Source organism: Dermacentor albipictus, chromosome 1, assembly GCF_038994185.2.
Source record: "Dermacentor albipictus isolate Rhodes 1998 colony chromosome 1, USDA_Dalb.pri_finalv2, whole genome shotgun sequence".
Lineage (NCBI taxonomy): Eukaryota > Metazoa > Arthropoda > Arachnida > Ixodida > Ixodidae > Dermacentor > Dermacentor albipictus.
In genome coordinates, this window is record NC_091821.1 from 421,190,398 (window position 1) to 421,206,521 (window position 16,124).

Here is a 16,124-nt window from a genome sequence, read left to right on the forward strand (position 1 = left end):
GAGGACTGTGCTGTTTTAGATGAGCGACGATAGGACACGTCGTAACCACGCAGGAAGGTAACCTTCATTTCTTACTCGCTGGTATTTGAATCGCCGAGCTATTTTAGGCGTTTAATAAAAAACCCTAGCCGCATATCTGGTTTTCACGCACTTCCAAAAGCAGATGCAACGCACCGAAGAATGCGCCTTGCTCGTACGTCTTTCTGCCGCCATGTCACCGAATAAATGATCAGTACACAGCTTCCATTCACTCTCATTGAAGCAGTAACTTAGCGCGATAAAAATCACAGAGACAAGAAAGGTGGACAGAAAACAAGCACAGAAAAGGAATTGCCCAACGTACGAGAAATGTATTCTAAAAGAGTTGATTGTTGGGCTAGTTGGTGAACCAACTAGCCCGACGATCAACTCTTCCATTCACTCCAGCTCGCTGTAAGCTTTGTGCGCGTTGGTTCGGCTCGGAGTAAGTTAGGCAGATGGTACGCAGCAAGCCAGATGGTATATACGAGCAAGCTTTCGTCTGCGCATTTTTTTTGTCCAAATCGGAGCGTGAACGTTCACCATAACTATTGCCCGCCATGGTCTCCCATGTCCCATTTTCGGCCATGGTTTCGGACAATGAGTGACTTTCTTTTTTTTCTCAATTTATCTGATTAGCAATAATTCGTAGAAGAGGATTGGCGTTCATGCCATTGTCTTCGCGTTTCCTGCGCGATTATGACATGCGTATAGTAATAATCTTTTTTTTTTGCTTGAATAATAAACAAGATTTTTTTTATTAAGAGTTCCAATTTTTTTCTAAGTGTCCTGAAAAACACAGAAAAACTCGTTTCTTTATTTTTTTTTTAACTCCCGCTCATAATTTCCGGAAACTTTGCATCCCTACGCGATGCACCCATCAGCTCGCAGCTGGCGTAACCAGCTGTCCCGGTGACGTCGCTTTAACGTCGCTGAACAGAGCGATGACCCCGCCCACCTGCAATCGCTTCTGCAATTGAAATTATATGCGTGTACAAGGGAGATGATCCGCAAAGCGTGCTTAACCTTTCGGGCAAATGCGAACGACCGAAAGGACATTCCGCGACGAGTACCGGCCTAATAGGCCAAGCTGTATACGTACCCTTGCCGGCGCGCCTACGCATGCGCAGATGGTGCGGGGCAGATCACAACCGTTCAAGCGCGGCATGCGCACGGAGATCTGTTCCAGACAGATGTTGGGCTCTGGCTGCCTCGCTTTGTAGATAAGCGCCTAGCTACGCTGCTGCTGTGTGGTGCAATCAACGCTGATTGAGGCAGATTTATCTCATGCGAGAATGTGCTTTTTCTTTACTTTTTGCGCTGACCTAACGGCCCTCAAAATAAGAAAAAAAAGAATGCACTTATCAATATTCTAGCGTGTTGAAGTACTGTCAGTTTACAAGTTCAAGACAATGTCTGTCAAAACAGCTGTCACCGAGCCGAGCGAGCGCGCGTCTCGTGTACATGCACACGTCATTCCTCGCGAGGGAAGGCTAACGCAAGACGCGCCTGCGCGAGCTTTCGATCCGGCAAGCGTATGTGTAGTTTGGCTTTAAGGTGATGACGTTATTCTAGAACTGATGCAGTGGTGGGATATCGTTTCAAAGAGCCGCTTAATTCGCTATAGAGCTTGGCGGGTGAAGCTTCCATGGGCTACGCTTACCACCCATGCCCTTACCCACTTGCCCAAATAGGCCGCGAGCGCTAAATATTCTCTCTCTCTCTCTCTCTGCCTTCAACGCGACGTTTTCTCCTCCAGTATGGAGGCATTCCTATCGATGTCGGAGACGATATAGATAGCAGTGGCTGATGACACGAGGTATGACTTTTCAAGACGATCTTTAGTATCAAATTAAGATAAAAGTGTTTCCCACTTATCGTACTTTCTGAATGTCACCCTTCTATGTGCGAGGAGCGCGTGATAGTTATCGTCTCTAACTGTGCGTCAATACCGGGATGGGAAACATATAAAATAAAATCAACAATGTTCCTTGTTGACGCTGTAGTGTCCCTTCATCTGTTTTACTGAGCGTGCGCAAGAATTCTTCGGCATTGTCGTTACACTTTTGTTGAGTTTTCCTTGCGGCGCTTCGTATGCATAAAACATCCGTTCCAGGACACGCCAAAGCTGTTCCGCGTTTCACGTGAAGTGCTCGTATGTCCAGATTTATGATGCGAAGAACTTTTAGATCACTACCCCGGGCTTCCTTGATCCGGCCTCCGGCGGGGTAGCCTCAATCGCACAATAAAAGAATGGTGTATCCGATTTTGGGATCTGAACTAGGGTCCTCCAGCGCACCCGCCCGATGCTTCGTGTCTCAGACGCATGCATGGCACGAGGGGTCAACGATATTTTCAAGTGCTTCCGTCGTGCAACTGGTGCTTTTGAGACGCTTGGCGTGTGCTTCAAAGTGAGGGCGCGCCAAGTTTCACCATCCTTCTCTCGTGGCAGCTTCTGCTCTGAGACACCATGTGACGACATTGCACCACCCTCAGGATCGGCCCACGTCAGCGGCAGAAGGGACGCGCTCGGTGGTGTGTGTGTTGTATAATATATTATATACGACAAGACTGACGCACCCGTTTGCAGCGATGTTCATGCACATCCACACGTGTCGCTGTCATCCCAACGCTGGGCTGCTAAAGGCGGCCTTGCAGCAACCGCAGACGACAACAACGCTTCGAAATTAAATTTCTCGCCAGCGAGCATCGGGGAACAGCGCGAGACAGATCTGGGGCAAAAGCGGGGAATTCGGCGTCTGTGGGCGTACCGACGATGACGCCAGAATAACGCGACATGTTATCATTAGAGGATGTTACGCATTGCGTTGAGTAGAGCGTGGGATGCTGCGTTTTAGAGCGCAGTTCTTTTAGGTGCCCGTTCCTGCGGCGAGCGTCGGCGTAACCGAGCGAACGAGCACAGCGAAAGATGAAAGAGCGAACGGCGGAGAGAGAGATTCTTGTTTGGGAAGGAAGAAACATGGGGTAAAGTGCAGCTTAGTAACTGTCTCTCAGATGAGGACACCTCAACCGCGCTGCACAGGGGGGGAAGGGGTAGAAAAGAGTGGTGGAGGAAACAGGGAAGCAGCAGCAGCGGTCGAACCACCGTAGGCGTGGGGAGGGGGCTCGAAGGCGATCGGCTAAGGCGATGTCCTCGGCGAACACCAGAATCGCTCGGAAGAGGCGCTTCTGGCTTGAAATGCAGCCCGTGGGGTGCAGCAGATTGTCTACCGCTGCACAGGGAAGGTTGTGTGCTATGGTAGAGACCATCGCGGAGACCAGTGTGGCCCCTTCAGTGACGTGCGCTTGGACAACGGGTGCATTCGGACCCTCCCGACCGCTCGATGCGTACTCGTATGTGGTCTCAGCCGGACCGCTCGTTTCGTACTGTCGTGTGCTCGCGTCACCTCTCGCTGGCGCTTGTTTAGTTAGCTTGGTTTGGTCTCGTTTGCGCTTGTTTCGATTGTCATGGTTTGCGATTGTTTTGTAATCTGATTGTATGCGCGACGCGAATTATTTATACTTTCTGGAAGCCACGCGGCACCAGCGATTACACTGGAACCTTCGACGAGTCATGTGTAAAAGCCGACGCGCTTGACCCGCACATCGGATTTTCGACGATCGCCGACTCTGCCACATTTATCTCTCAAGTTATCTGCCTCAGTATATCGCGCAATGAAAACTCGTGTAGACCTGCGCTCAAGTTTCGCATTAGGGAGTATCGTAATCGTCGGCGATTTTTTTTTTTACTTTCATTTCGTGCTTTCGCCTTCGGTTTTGCGTCATAAGATGCCACTTGGCAAGTAAAGAATCCCGCTGTCGCCCTATTCTGCTCACATTCCTTTAGGTTTATTCACTCCCGTCGAAACCATCCCTTGGAGGTCGCTTTCTGAAGTTCATGTTATGAAATATGTGAGAGCGCAGTATTTCCACTCGATCTAGATCCCCCCAATCATTTCTTTGTCATGCTTGTACACGTCTTCCTGTATAATAACGTGCAATAATAATAATAATAATAATAATAATAATAATAATAATAATAATAATAATAATAATGGGAAAGGCTCGCTTTGATATATTAGTTTAGCCAAAGCAAATATATCTTCGGTGCATCGCGGATGCGGGTCTGCACTTGTGATCTTTTTTTTTCCACGCAGCTGCGCTACTATCGTGAAATCTGCAGCTGTGCCAACTGCTGTTTATTCATTGTCACCATTAGTTGAGCTCGTCCGAGTGCTTTTTTTTTTGTGTGTGTGTGTCTACTGTTGCCTGACACGAGCTTTAGCGTAGGCAGATGTAAATTCTTTTTTTTTTTAACTACGTGTTGTGCTTGGCAGCAGACAACCTCGTGGCTGTTTGCGCTACACAATGCGTTTTGCGTTATCACTAACGTAGACGTAAAAGAGCACTTGTGATGCCGACGTCGCCTTGCTTTACACGAGAGACGTTCCGAAAGTTTCGGCATTTATTTTCACACAGAAACATTATCGAAAAAAAATCACAACCATTCCACTCTGAGAAATTGGATGACCGGCGCAGCTGTATGTAGCTATAAAGAGAATAAAACAAAACAATATAACATAAATATGCACGTTGTTGTTTTTATTTGCATTTACGTTTATCTGGTTGCTGGTCGTTATATGGTCGCTGTGATAGACGGCCATGGGCTCTGTGACGACACTGGAGATGTTCTTAGCGAACGTTAGGTCTATACACGACCGATGGCACGTCCTACAGACATGGGTCTTGGTTAACATCGAAGGCCGAACTTTTCCAAGAGAAACGCCAAGAACCGTTTTCCATCGAGACGAGACACATCGACGTTAACGTCACCCACAGTGACGATGGAATTGGGGTTCACAGGGACTAAACATCCAAATGTATCGATCATAAAGTCTTCAAGGTCCCTCTGTGACGTTCCGGGACGAACGTATACGGTGACGACAACGATTCCTCCGTCACCAGTCTCTACAGCGCACGCGGCGGCACATCCCACGGCGAGGCTCTCGCCCGTCGTCGGTAACACATAGGGCGCAGCGGCCTCGCTGTAGTTGTTTGCGTAGATCGCAACTCATCAAACCATCGTCCATCACCGGTTTTGACACATCTGGCCTAGGACATCCAGCTAGGACACATGCGCTGATACGATTTTGCCCTATAGACGCCGCCATCGTTTTTGCCTACTCACATCACGAAACGCTGGAAACTGTAGCCCAAGACCGCTCCGCTGTGAAAATTATACCGCGGCATCACGACTATTTTTTCCTCACAGTCGCCGCCGACATTCATACATTTGGCGCAGCGTGCAGTCAGTCTGAAAAAAACTACTGTGGTAAAACTCGGTGCCCTGCGATGCGAGGGAAAGTCTCACAGCCTGCTCCATCCACCTCAGCATTGTTTTGGAAGCGACGTCCCGAGAGTGCAGCTTTCAATGCAGGGAACAGCTGCCCATTCATACCGCATAACTGCACGCACTTCCATTGGCGACCACGTTGTCAGCACACGTTCGTCTGCCGTTGTGATGTGGCCACGCCGGTCTGCCGCAGTGCTACCCTCATCTTTGGCGCTCTGCGCATGCGTCATTCCTCCTCCGCCAACTCTCCTTTCGTCGTTGAACCAGCAACGGGCGTGGATTCTTATGGCGATTGTTTGTTTCACCTGGTGTACTATCTTCTCTTTAAAAAAAATGACGAAACTTGCTTTCAGAACGTCCCGTGCCGGGGTGGGGCTCCCGCGCCAATATCGCCATTTTGATACAAATGCATATTCCTGCGCCAAACTGCGCCAAACAAAGAACGTCGACTGAAATTGCGTCGCGCTGCGTCAGAACGGCTTCCGCATGTGTTCTCCGACAGTGGCCGCGAACAGCCAGCGGATTCATTCCCCGAAAAAAAAAAAAAAGAAGTGCAGCCGTTCACATGCCGCACACTGCGCGACGGCGCCTCCTGGACTTTTCGGCGCTTCGGGCAAGTGGCCGGCGCGCGCGGCCATTTGGGCAGCTGTATTTAGAGTGTACTATAATAGGCTTATGTGGGCTGAGGGCGCGGCGCTCCCTATAGCTGAGGCGCGAAACAACAAAAAGCAGGCTGACTTCGCTGCCAGCGAACTAGGCAGATGTTAGGGAAGCGCGCGCTGCAGCTCGTTCAGCGGGTGGGCGTCTCTGTCCCCATTCAAGGCTGGTATAGCGTAAACCTATGTTTTTACGCTCATATGGGCAAGGCCTAGGCCATTTTGACCTAATGATGAACTTGAAATAAAAAAGTTGCCATTTCGTCGTAAAGGCGAAGCATTGATTGCGATAGCAAATTAGTAGACTGCTATAAGAAGTAGAGATAATAGCTTTATCGGCCCTATAAACTTGTAACCATTTGCTTACTAACAAAATAAATGTCACGCGGGCACAAGCAGACATGGGCCCATCTCACTCGATGACCGTGGAAACTCGTAGTAAAAACTCTGGAGTGAGGAAGCGTGGCAGCAGCAGTGGGCGAATTGACCTTAGTGCTGCCTCTCGCTTCAACGCGATCTGAGTTGCGAAAACACAGCGCACACGAAGCTATCAGCACTCAGACTCAGTCCCGATTGCAGATCGCTTTCAAGATAGGGCCCTGCGCGCGTGGCCGCGCCATACCCAGAAGCCGCCGCAATAGAACGCCCCCTCCTCCCCGGTGGCGTTTTTACAATTACTAGTAGGTACAGTGGGGCGTAGCGTTTCTCACGGCGCTCGACGTTTCTGCGCAGGCGCGAGTAAGAGTGGGTGCGAGAGAGAAAATCTGGGGGCTTTTGCTCCTTGAATGTGCGAGTCTGCCTAGGCATTACAGAGGAAGTTCCTTAACGCGTTATGTATGCGCTTGTATCCTGGGCAAGCCAGCATTGCAGAGTACAGTCCAATTTGTTTACGCTCCGCCGCTGGCTGCCCACACGCTGAGGTAGTGGGCACGGACGCCCCATTTGGTGATCGCTCTGTCTGAAGGGGCAAGGTTCTGACTGGTGTTGTATAAGTCGCGATGGTAGATTGCATTATTTACTAGCACTGTTCCAGGAGGGCACATGTAACTGGCAAACAGAGGCCTCAGGAGAACACCTGAGGTTATATTAAAGCAGGCAGTGCATGATCTCCAGGGCACCCATGGGGTAGCGAGGACACCAAAGCTGGAAGCAGGGCGGCCCGTGGGTTGGGGCTGCGGAGGCCGAAGCATGCCGTCCTTTTTTTTTAAATTATTCGGAAAGGTTATTGGCCTTTGAACAATGCTCTTGTGTGCAAAAAATAAAGCGTGAGTATCCATTGCCAAAGCGCGGACGCTCATTGAATGTATGCTGAATGCAAGAACAACGCATGAACTGCTAACGTAACTGCAGTTTTAACAAGGTGTTAACCGGCAAATGTTCTGCCGTGGAGAATCATGCCGAAGGCGCCTATGGTTAAGGATCCGAAAAGCGTGCACAGAAATATGGGGGGGGGAGGCGTCTGCATATATTGAATTATGATGATGATGATGATAAATGGCAACAATGATGGTGACGACAACGAAGGAGAAAATTTCTTGTAAAGGAGTGCATTTCACGTGCTCTTCTCGCCGTAGCAGCTGTAGAAACCATTTCTGCACAACAGCTGTGGTAGTGCAGCAGATTTCAGGCTGTCCATATGATAAATAGGAGCGCAGCAGCAGGGTGTGACATACATCCGTGAGCAAAATTATGAGGATGACAGGCTCACCAAAAAAAATGATTTCTTTCTAATTATGATGCACAAAGTGAAAATGATGAGTGCGCTGGAAGGTTCGCAATTCCAAGCTTGGAGTGCAGTCCTCAATTTCAAGTTACCTTCATAAGTCTAAGGAGAAAATCGCCTTTATTTTGGAATCCCTTGTCCGTATGCCTTTGATCATAGGTGCACGTGTATGTTTAAGCAGGAGCACGCGCTCGCTGCTGGGAAGGTGGTGGTCACAACTGTCACTGCAACGTCGGAGGCTCTAAGTTAAGGATGTGAAACAAGCCTTTTGGAACTGCAACGTGGCACTGTTCATAGGAGCGTTTGATGTAAGGCATAATCAAAACATGTCAAGCAGGCTTCAGCACCTAGAGCAATAAGGATCTCGAGTTTAAACTTGGCACAGGTATAGCCAAGCCTTTATACAAACGAACAGGTGTATTGATAAATGTCTGCACAAAAAAATACTCAAGCGCATTATCAGACCAGGTGCACTCGGCGGTGGTGGCTGAGGAAATAACATGAAGAGCTCATGTCACGGGAACACAGTTCCAGAGTATGCAGTACGTCATGATGGCACAACTTTTTTTTTATGCGAAAGTGTGACAGCTTAACAGGTTTCGATCATTGGTTCAGCAAAGTTGCATAGCTCTGCTAGTAGTAGCATAAACTTTATTTTGTCCGAGATGGAATTTAGGGAGAAGGGGAATGGGAGGGCCCGTCCTCTTGTTCCTAATGCGGTGGCCAGGCCTTGCGCTTTGGCAGCAATTTTGGCCATCTGGACGACCCGGAGTTGTAGATCCAGGTTTGAGCTGTGCAGTGCAGTCTCCCACTGCTCTAGGGTAGTGATGGGCAGGGGAGTCAATAAAGCTAGTGCATTTTAAGGTCCTTATCAGGGGAGATGCCCAGATGATGTAGTGAAGATCAGCTCTACCTGCGCATAATTTACAATCCGCCGTATATAGCCCTGTGTAGAGGTCACTGTACGTCACTAGGTTTGGGAAAGTGTGCTTCTGTAAAAGGCACAGGTAACTGATTGCTTCTTATTAAAATTTTTGTGAGCGTCAGGGTAATGCTTCCTGGCCTGGCGGTAGAATTGTAGAATTTCCGTGTAGGATACTATCTGGTCCCTGCCTGAGCGGTGGAGGGATTCGAATTGCTGTGAAGGTCACACAGTGTAGGTAGGCAATAGAGAACAAAAAAGGACAGGGAGGCTAACCACTTTTTCAAGCGAAAGTAATCAGTCACTTGGGTAATTAATATGACCCAGTCGATGTGTTCAATGTGCCAGTGATGACTCTTATGTGAGTACTTCCACTGCACATGCGTACATGTGCACATGCAGATAGTGAAAGTATGTACGTGAAATCAGTTCACCTCAGACTTATAGTGGTGGACAAAGATTTTGTCCCCTTGAAGACTATTTCTTTTCTAATTTACTTCTGGTGCTTTTCTTCTATTGATTTTCTATCCTTTCTCTGTCGTCGTCTTTATATAATAATTCTCTGCTCATGGGCACTTACAAGTGCAGACATAAAAATTTTGAGTTAGCAATGTTCGCATGTTTTCCAATACTCCCAAGTTGCATTTGAGCAAGAGAGGGAGAGCGAATCTCGCCTCAAAATTGTCTCCAGCTAATGTATGAGTGTGTTCCTGTGCAGCATTTGGCAAAGTTTATGCAGGAAGCTGCTTTGTTACACTGCAGTCCTGGGGCTACTTGTGATTAATTACTTCTCTAGCTGCTGCAATTGCGTGTGCCTTCACAGACACACACATGTACGCATGCACACACACACACGCACACCTTCCCTATCTTAAGTCGCGAAGTTGCAAGCTGCGTTCAAAGTAGAAAACACGTTTGCTAAATCATTCCAGTCTGTTCGATGGAGTGCAGGGGTGAGATGACTGTTTGATCTCTTGGAAATTATTGGAACCCCATGGAGAGTTGTTGGACAGAACTGTTTTTACAGCTATTTGAAAGACAGATCTAATAATTCTTACACACACATGCACATTCACACTTAGGCAATAGTGCACCTGCACAAATGCATACACACAACACATGCAGGAACATGGACACAATCCAGTTACTAGTAACTGCATTTCTAAAAAGACTGCTCTCTGTTGCTTTGAATGTGCAGTGGCTGGCGAAGGACCATGTCCAGGAGGGCACTGGGCAGCACCAGCGGCACCTACCATGTCCAAGCCTCCGAGTCAGCCCGCGACGCCAAGAATGTCAAGACCCTCCGTTGCATCGTCTTCTTCCTGGATGACAGCCAGCATACCTTCGATGTTGAGGTACCTACGGTCCTGCTCGTTAATCCACCGTTCAGCCACTTTTCCTGCTTGCTAGAATTGCATGGAAAAAGTAGCACTCCTTTTGTCAAATTTGATGGAAAGATTGCACATTGTCAACTTAGATTTGAAGCAGGGAGATAAGCAGATTACGTATAACTTGCTGCTCCCTATAAAGCAGAACCTGTGAAGCCCTTGTTTGCTCTTCAGGGCCGCTTTTTTATACTGATATATCATATCTAAAAATAACTTTTATTATTAACATTATTATTCTTGGCTCAAACATCATTTATAAACAACTATCAAAGCATGCAAAGTTACGCAAAATTGTGTTATGTAACAAGTTGTGAGCTGGATTTTGCTAAACAAAAACTAGAATACATTATCAGGTTTCCTGTTGGTGGCACTTGGTGATGTGCGTGATGAAGTATTAGGCTCCATCAGTAAAACGTATGTATGTTCTTGGGGCACCCAATCTTGGTGATGCGGTAACAATGAATATAAACTTGTTTGTTTGGTTGCTTCCATGACCGATACAGGTAAAGTTTCAGATCTAGGAGAACACACAAATGGCGTGGAGTTTGTCATAGAGTATAGGTATGTAATATGTAAACCCCTAAATGTAATACCCCTAAACTGTGCGTTCAAGGTATTAACATGAATGGCAAGAAAGCCACAAACAATTTTTTTTTACTGCAGCATTATTAGCAGTACCTCATATGAAGCTGTAAAGAGATGAAAAATCTTGTCAGTTTGCAAAAATTAACGCTTAGCATGAATGGCATAAGGTTAATGTTCTTGTTCAATCATTTTCCCTACATCAGTGAAGCAAATATGTGTAGCTACAGGCCCTTTTTAAGCATGTTCATGCAGAAATAAATTCTGTGGTTGCGGCATTTAGGGAAGCTAGGCAAATACAGAAACATTTGAAACAAACGTCAAAATTTTCATAAGAAATTTCTCTTTAAGAAAGTTGGGAAAATATTTGAAGCTCTGAAACGTTGCATTGCTCAGCATTATCAGAAGAAAATTATTTCCTGTGTATGATCAATGCATTCAGGTGAGTGGAGAACGGGTATCCACTTGCCATCTGCATTGGAAACTTTGAAATGTACTACTGTGTTACGAATCAAGGATCTCGTGACCTTCTTTGCCAACTCGTGGGCAGAATGACCATTCATGGCAAGAGCAAGACTGGGACTCACTTGTTGCCTTGGTTTCTTCCATTATAAAATGCTAGGCTCAAGCTGCTGAGGGTATTGTAAACATGTGTTCACTATTTTGTTTTATTTTGTTTTGTCCTATAATGTAAGTGGATGTCTTGTGCTGTTGTTAGGCTGCTCATACATAATAATGTTTGCTCAATATTTTTGAGTGATTTAGTAAATTTGATGGCACCTCTTCATTTCTAATAGCAAATGAAATGCCTTGATAGTCAATTTTTTTATTTAAGTGGTAGTGTATAATTATACTAGGGTAGAGTGAGGCAAAAAATTTTTGGTCTTGTGGAAGCCCAACATCATAGGCTGAAGTCATTATGTGGACATCCTCTTGCCATTGAGCTATCACATCTTCAGTGATCCATGTCCCAGATGTGTAAGAGGACAGCTGTATATTAGAGGATACCTGGCTTGTGGTCCAGACCAATAATTAGGCAATTATACATATTTGCCTATTGCACTGAAATTGAAAACTGGGCAGCTATCTTATCAGCGCAAGTAAGCTAACATTTCAACTCGTACCTCTGCAACAGTTAGCATTTGTATAATATAGATTGGTGCTCGTTTTCATATTTTTGCCCTCTGTACATAATATGCATCTTCAGTTATGCTCTTTTGTTCATTAGTATAACTTGTAAGCTTCTTGGTGTAATGTTTCAATAATTTCTATGGACGGAAGCTCTTAAACTTGCTTTGCTTTAAATGCCAGTGCTATCTTTCTGGGCTTCATGCAGGTGACAAGGCTTAATAATTGTGTATAACAAAGTTTTAGATGCTATAGGGCAAACTTATGCAAAAGAAAAGTGTCATGGCAGGACCTGGTAATTTGGCCCTCATGAAATTTTAAATGGAAGCTATCCCTTTTTTAATGTGGCATCCTAACTCCTAAAAAAGTTTTAGCATATATTGCTGATGATACACCATGCAATTAAAGAGTAAAACTGACTACGCTTTGTTCTAGACACTACAAAAATTCTGATAATGAAAATTATACTAACGAGAACATTTCATTAGCCCTTTCAGGCATGAGTGTAATTTAATATATATAATTCTCCCTCTCGCTTCCAAGTTTCAAAATTTTTTTTGCTTATTTTGGTCTCACGGTATGTGTATGATCAGGCTGGTTCTTGCTTTTTTATATTGCAAAACTTTCAGCGCACCAGCTGATTATTTGTGGACCTAATGCCACAATTTGTCTCACCATCCACTTTGATTTTCCTTTTACTTATTATTTCTACATTTTAAATAAACATAGCACCCTATGCTTTCCCTGGTTTTGTTGTCTGTTTCCTTCATATGGTTGTAGGAAAAATATAGAGTCTTCAGCCCCCTTATTTTTCTTCCCACAATTTAAAGTAGTTTATATAAGTTGCATAAAGTACACTTTAGCAAACAGTCGGGCTTTGAAAACTTTGGAAAGCAATTGCAGCTTATGCATTGAAACATCTTTGTGTTTAATTGTTCATATTGTGCACATTACTTCTAAACTAACATTTTCACGGAATGGTTTTGGTTTTGCATTTGGTGTTCAATACTTCTGCACTCTGGCCACAATCTAAATGAAGCATATGTTAGCCTATGCAACAGGCAACCTTTCTTTTTCTTAAGAGAAGAAATGTGATTGTTACAAGAAGCAGTGAAGAAACTTGTAAGTAAAGTCGGAGTACGAAGAGTGTTGATAAATGTTTGGCTTTTGAGATCAGGGATATTCAATACCAGTGAATCAGGAGGCTGCTATTTGCTCAACTCTGGTAAATACCTCCATATAATTATGAATGTCTCACTGGGGGAAGGTGTTTGTTGCATAAATAGTTCCAGAATCCCGACGTTGCCTACATGTGAACTTCCTTTAGATTTTTTCCATTAGCAGTATATATATATATCTATAGTTATGTAATATTACAAAAAATTAAGCTATATGCCCATGTCTTGTGGTATTTCTACAACATTGCGGTGGCTCAATGACCATGGAATTTTGTTGCCGAGTGTGAGTTTGCGAGGTTGATGCCTGGCTGCATCTGCTGAATTCTGATGGGGGCAAAACACAAAAAACACTTGTGTAGTTACAATCAATGCAAGAAAGGGTGGAAACTGAAAAAGCTTCTTTTTTTTGTCAGCCGCAACCATACAAAGCCAACAGATAACGAAGCAAAGGAAAGCACAGGAGAAATTATTCATTGTATCAGTTGAAATGTAGAAATGATAAGGTAACAGAAAATTATAATGGATGAGAAAAAAAAACAACTTGCTGCCAATGGGCAGAGGGTGTAGCACCCAAAAGCGCATCCAGCATAGTCTTCTCAAGGGAGCCCTCATCCCAGCACACAGATAACAAGGGAGGAGTTGGGGTTTGCAGGTCTCGCTGCATGCCCATTGCTGTCAGTAGGATTTGTCTTGGGAAGAGTCTAGAACTCCAGGGTCCACCCTCCTTCTGGATCTGCCAGTGGTAGGACGTCAGTCATAGCCTTGTCGTAGCATGCTTGCCTTGGCTGCGAGAGGTCATGGGTTCAATTCTTGCTGCCACTGTATACCCATCAGTTCACCCGCTTACCAAATGAGGAGGATGTGGGTTTAGTTCCCACTGGCAGCAGGTTGTCTTTTCATCTGCTTTAATTTACATTTACCTCAACATTTCTACATTTTGAATAAAACAAGAAACATTTTCGTATCCTTTCCTTGGCTTCATTGTCTGTTGGTTTCACATTGTGTGCTTACAGGCGTAAGTAGATAGCAAGGAACTACAGGTAATAAAATTTAATCCAGGGTCCCACAGTGTTGAGTCTCTCATAGCCCATGCATTGCTTTGGGATGTTAAACCCCATGGGATGTTGCTGTGGCCGGAAACTGACCATCTTGTGTACGCTTTTGATCACACTGCAGAAACGATCCAAAGGCCAAGTTTTATTTGACCTCGTCTTCCGACACTCCGAACTGGTGGAAAAGGATTACTTTGGGCTGCAATTTTCAGAAAAGGCATCGTCCATTGATGGCATGGTATGTATTAAATATGGCTTTGCATGTATGGCATTTTCCATTAGCATGTTGTTGCTACTTTAGTGGATGTTATGCCATGTTGTGCAGTTTTTAGGATTGTCTGGCTACAAAATATTGCATTCAGGCGACAGCCTGTTTTTTAGCAGACTATGGACAATGACTTCTTTTCTCAGCTTCTAACAAATTTCTGATATTGTCTTATACAAGTACTTGAAAGAAAAAAAGGCAACACTGATTTGCAGTGTCTCTAACGTGTGTGTGTGTGTTTGTGTGTGTGTGTGTGTTTGTGTGTGTGTGTGTGTGTGTGTGTGTGTGTGTGTGTGTGTGTGTGTGTGCGCGCGCGTGCGCGCGCACATGTTGCATGGAGTATGCCATGTACAAAAGGTTGCATTTCATGATTTGCTACATGCATGCAATGCCATTCACAACTTAACTTCAGGGCAACAGAGGAGCTTTTAAGTGATAGACTTCCTGGCTGATCCACATCTTTGATGAAGAACTGGTACCTCTCTGCAGCATTCGGAGCTGTCTAACAGCAGAATTATTCCGAAGAGTACTCGTTTGCATCGGTCTTCCCCTTGACACTCCCATCAAGTGTAATCTCTTTTGTCACATCTTTAATTTGAACAAAGACAATAATTTGGCAATTTTGAATTGTGAATTCTCTAATCAAATACGAATAAAATAGCACAGACTATTTGATTTGTATTATAAAAATTCAAATATTGGCACACCTTTCATTTTTTGTGCTTTTTATAAAACTGCACTATGCTTTTTATGAAAGTGCTTAGTGCATCCAAGCTACAGTGATAGTGAAATCCATGTAAACAGTGTGGCTGTGATTATTTCCTTATGGTTTTGTATTGTTCGATTAGGAATAACTTGTAAGGAGCTTGACTCACTTGGTTTTGATAATACGGTATGCACATACTTGTTTATTTCATCATCTTCTTGTTTTACATGTTTAGCTTCAAGTGCATTTTTGAAGCAAATGACAGGAAGTCCTGTATATCTGTTTGAGTGCATTAGGGTATACCCTTCACTCCAGCTTTTCAAGAGGGTTTAGCTTGCATTAACCTTAAAATGCTGAATCAGTATGTTCTTTTTCAGTCAGTGGTTCAGTTGTGTCATCCAACTTATGCCTTGCATGCACGGCAAGTTCCAGCTCTGCAACGTTTCCAACTCCAGTCCTGGAAGTTCAGGCACTAGGCTTATGACAGATAAAAAAAAAGTGATAACAACAGACACATTTCCATCTACTGCAGGTGTTCTTTTTTTTCCTTTACGAAGCCTTAATAACTGAAATAACTTTATAAATGATTACACTGACATACAAATTCATGACCTTATTATTTCTGTACTAAAAAATTTCTTAATTAATATTTTTTTGTTTTCAGCTGCCATTTCTTGCAGTTCTTTGTGGCATGGAGTAACATTGCTTGTTTATCCAGAAATGCATTAACTTATAGCTTTAAAATAAAGCCAGCAAACACTTTGTAAATGAAAAAAATAAAACAAGATTTGAGATATGCAGCTACGCTTCAACCATACCTACTTCACTAACCATCCTCAACCCAAGAAGCTGTGTTGGCTTTAACAAATCTTTTTTTAATCAGCAGACCTGAGAGGAAGCTTATAGACAACATGCACTGCTACTGTGCATGTAAAGTCTCAGGTTTTGTCTTTTCCTTCTTAGTTTCAATTCCTCGCCAACATTCTCCATGCATGGTATCCAAATGGATGTTTGTCTGGTTAACTTCCCTGCCTTTGCTAGTTTCCTCTCTCTCTCTCTTGAAAGTTGATTTTAATAACAGTGACATGCCATAGTTGAATATGTGACAGATGTTGCTGGGATGCTGTTTGCAAGCTTGTGTTGGTTACTTGAA

The 16,124-nt window shown here is 44.5% G+C and overlaps 1 protein-coding gene across 5 annotated transcripts in view; it reads left to right on the forward strand.

The window, feature by feature from the left end:
- The window catches only part of Ptpmeg (protein tyrosine phosphatase Meg), a 345,246-nt gene that overhangs the window by 171,758 nt on the left and 157,364 nt on the right, over positions 1-16,124 (forward strand). For all 5 annotated transcript variants that reach the window (XM_065429853.2, XM_065429854.2, XM_065429850.2 and 2 more), the window contains 2 exons: positions 9,871-10,027; positions 14,125-14,238. In XM_065429853.2, coding sequence (XP_065285925.1) covers positions 9,887-10,027; positions 14,125-14,238 — 255 coding nt within the window. In that variant the 5' untranslated portion in view covers positions 9,871-9,886. The remainder of the gene's footprint in view (positions 1-9,870; positions 10,028-14,124; positions 14,239-16,124) is intronic.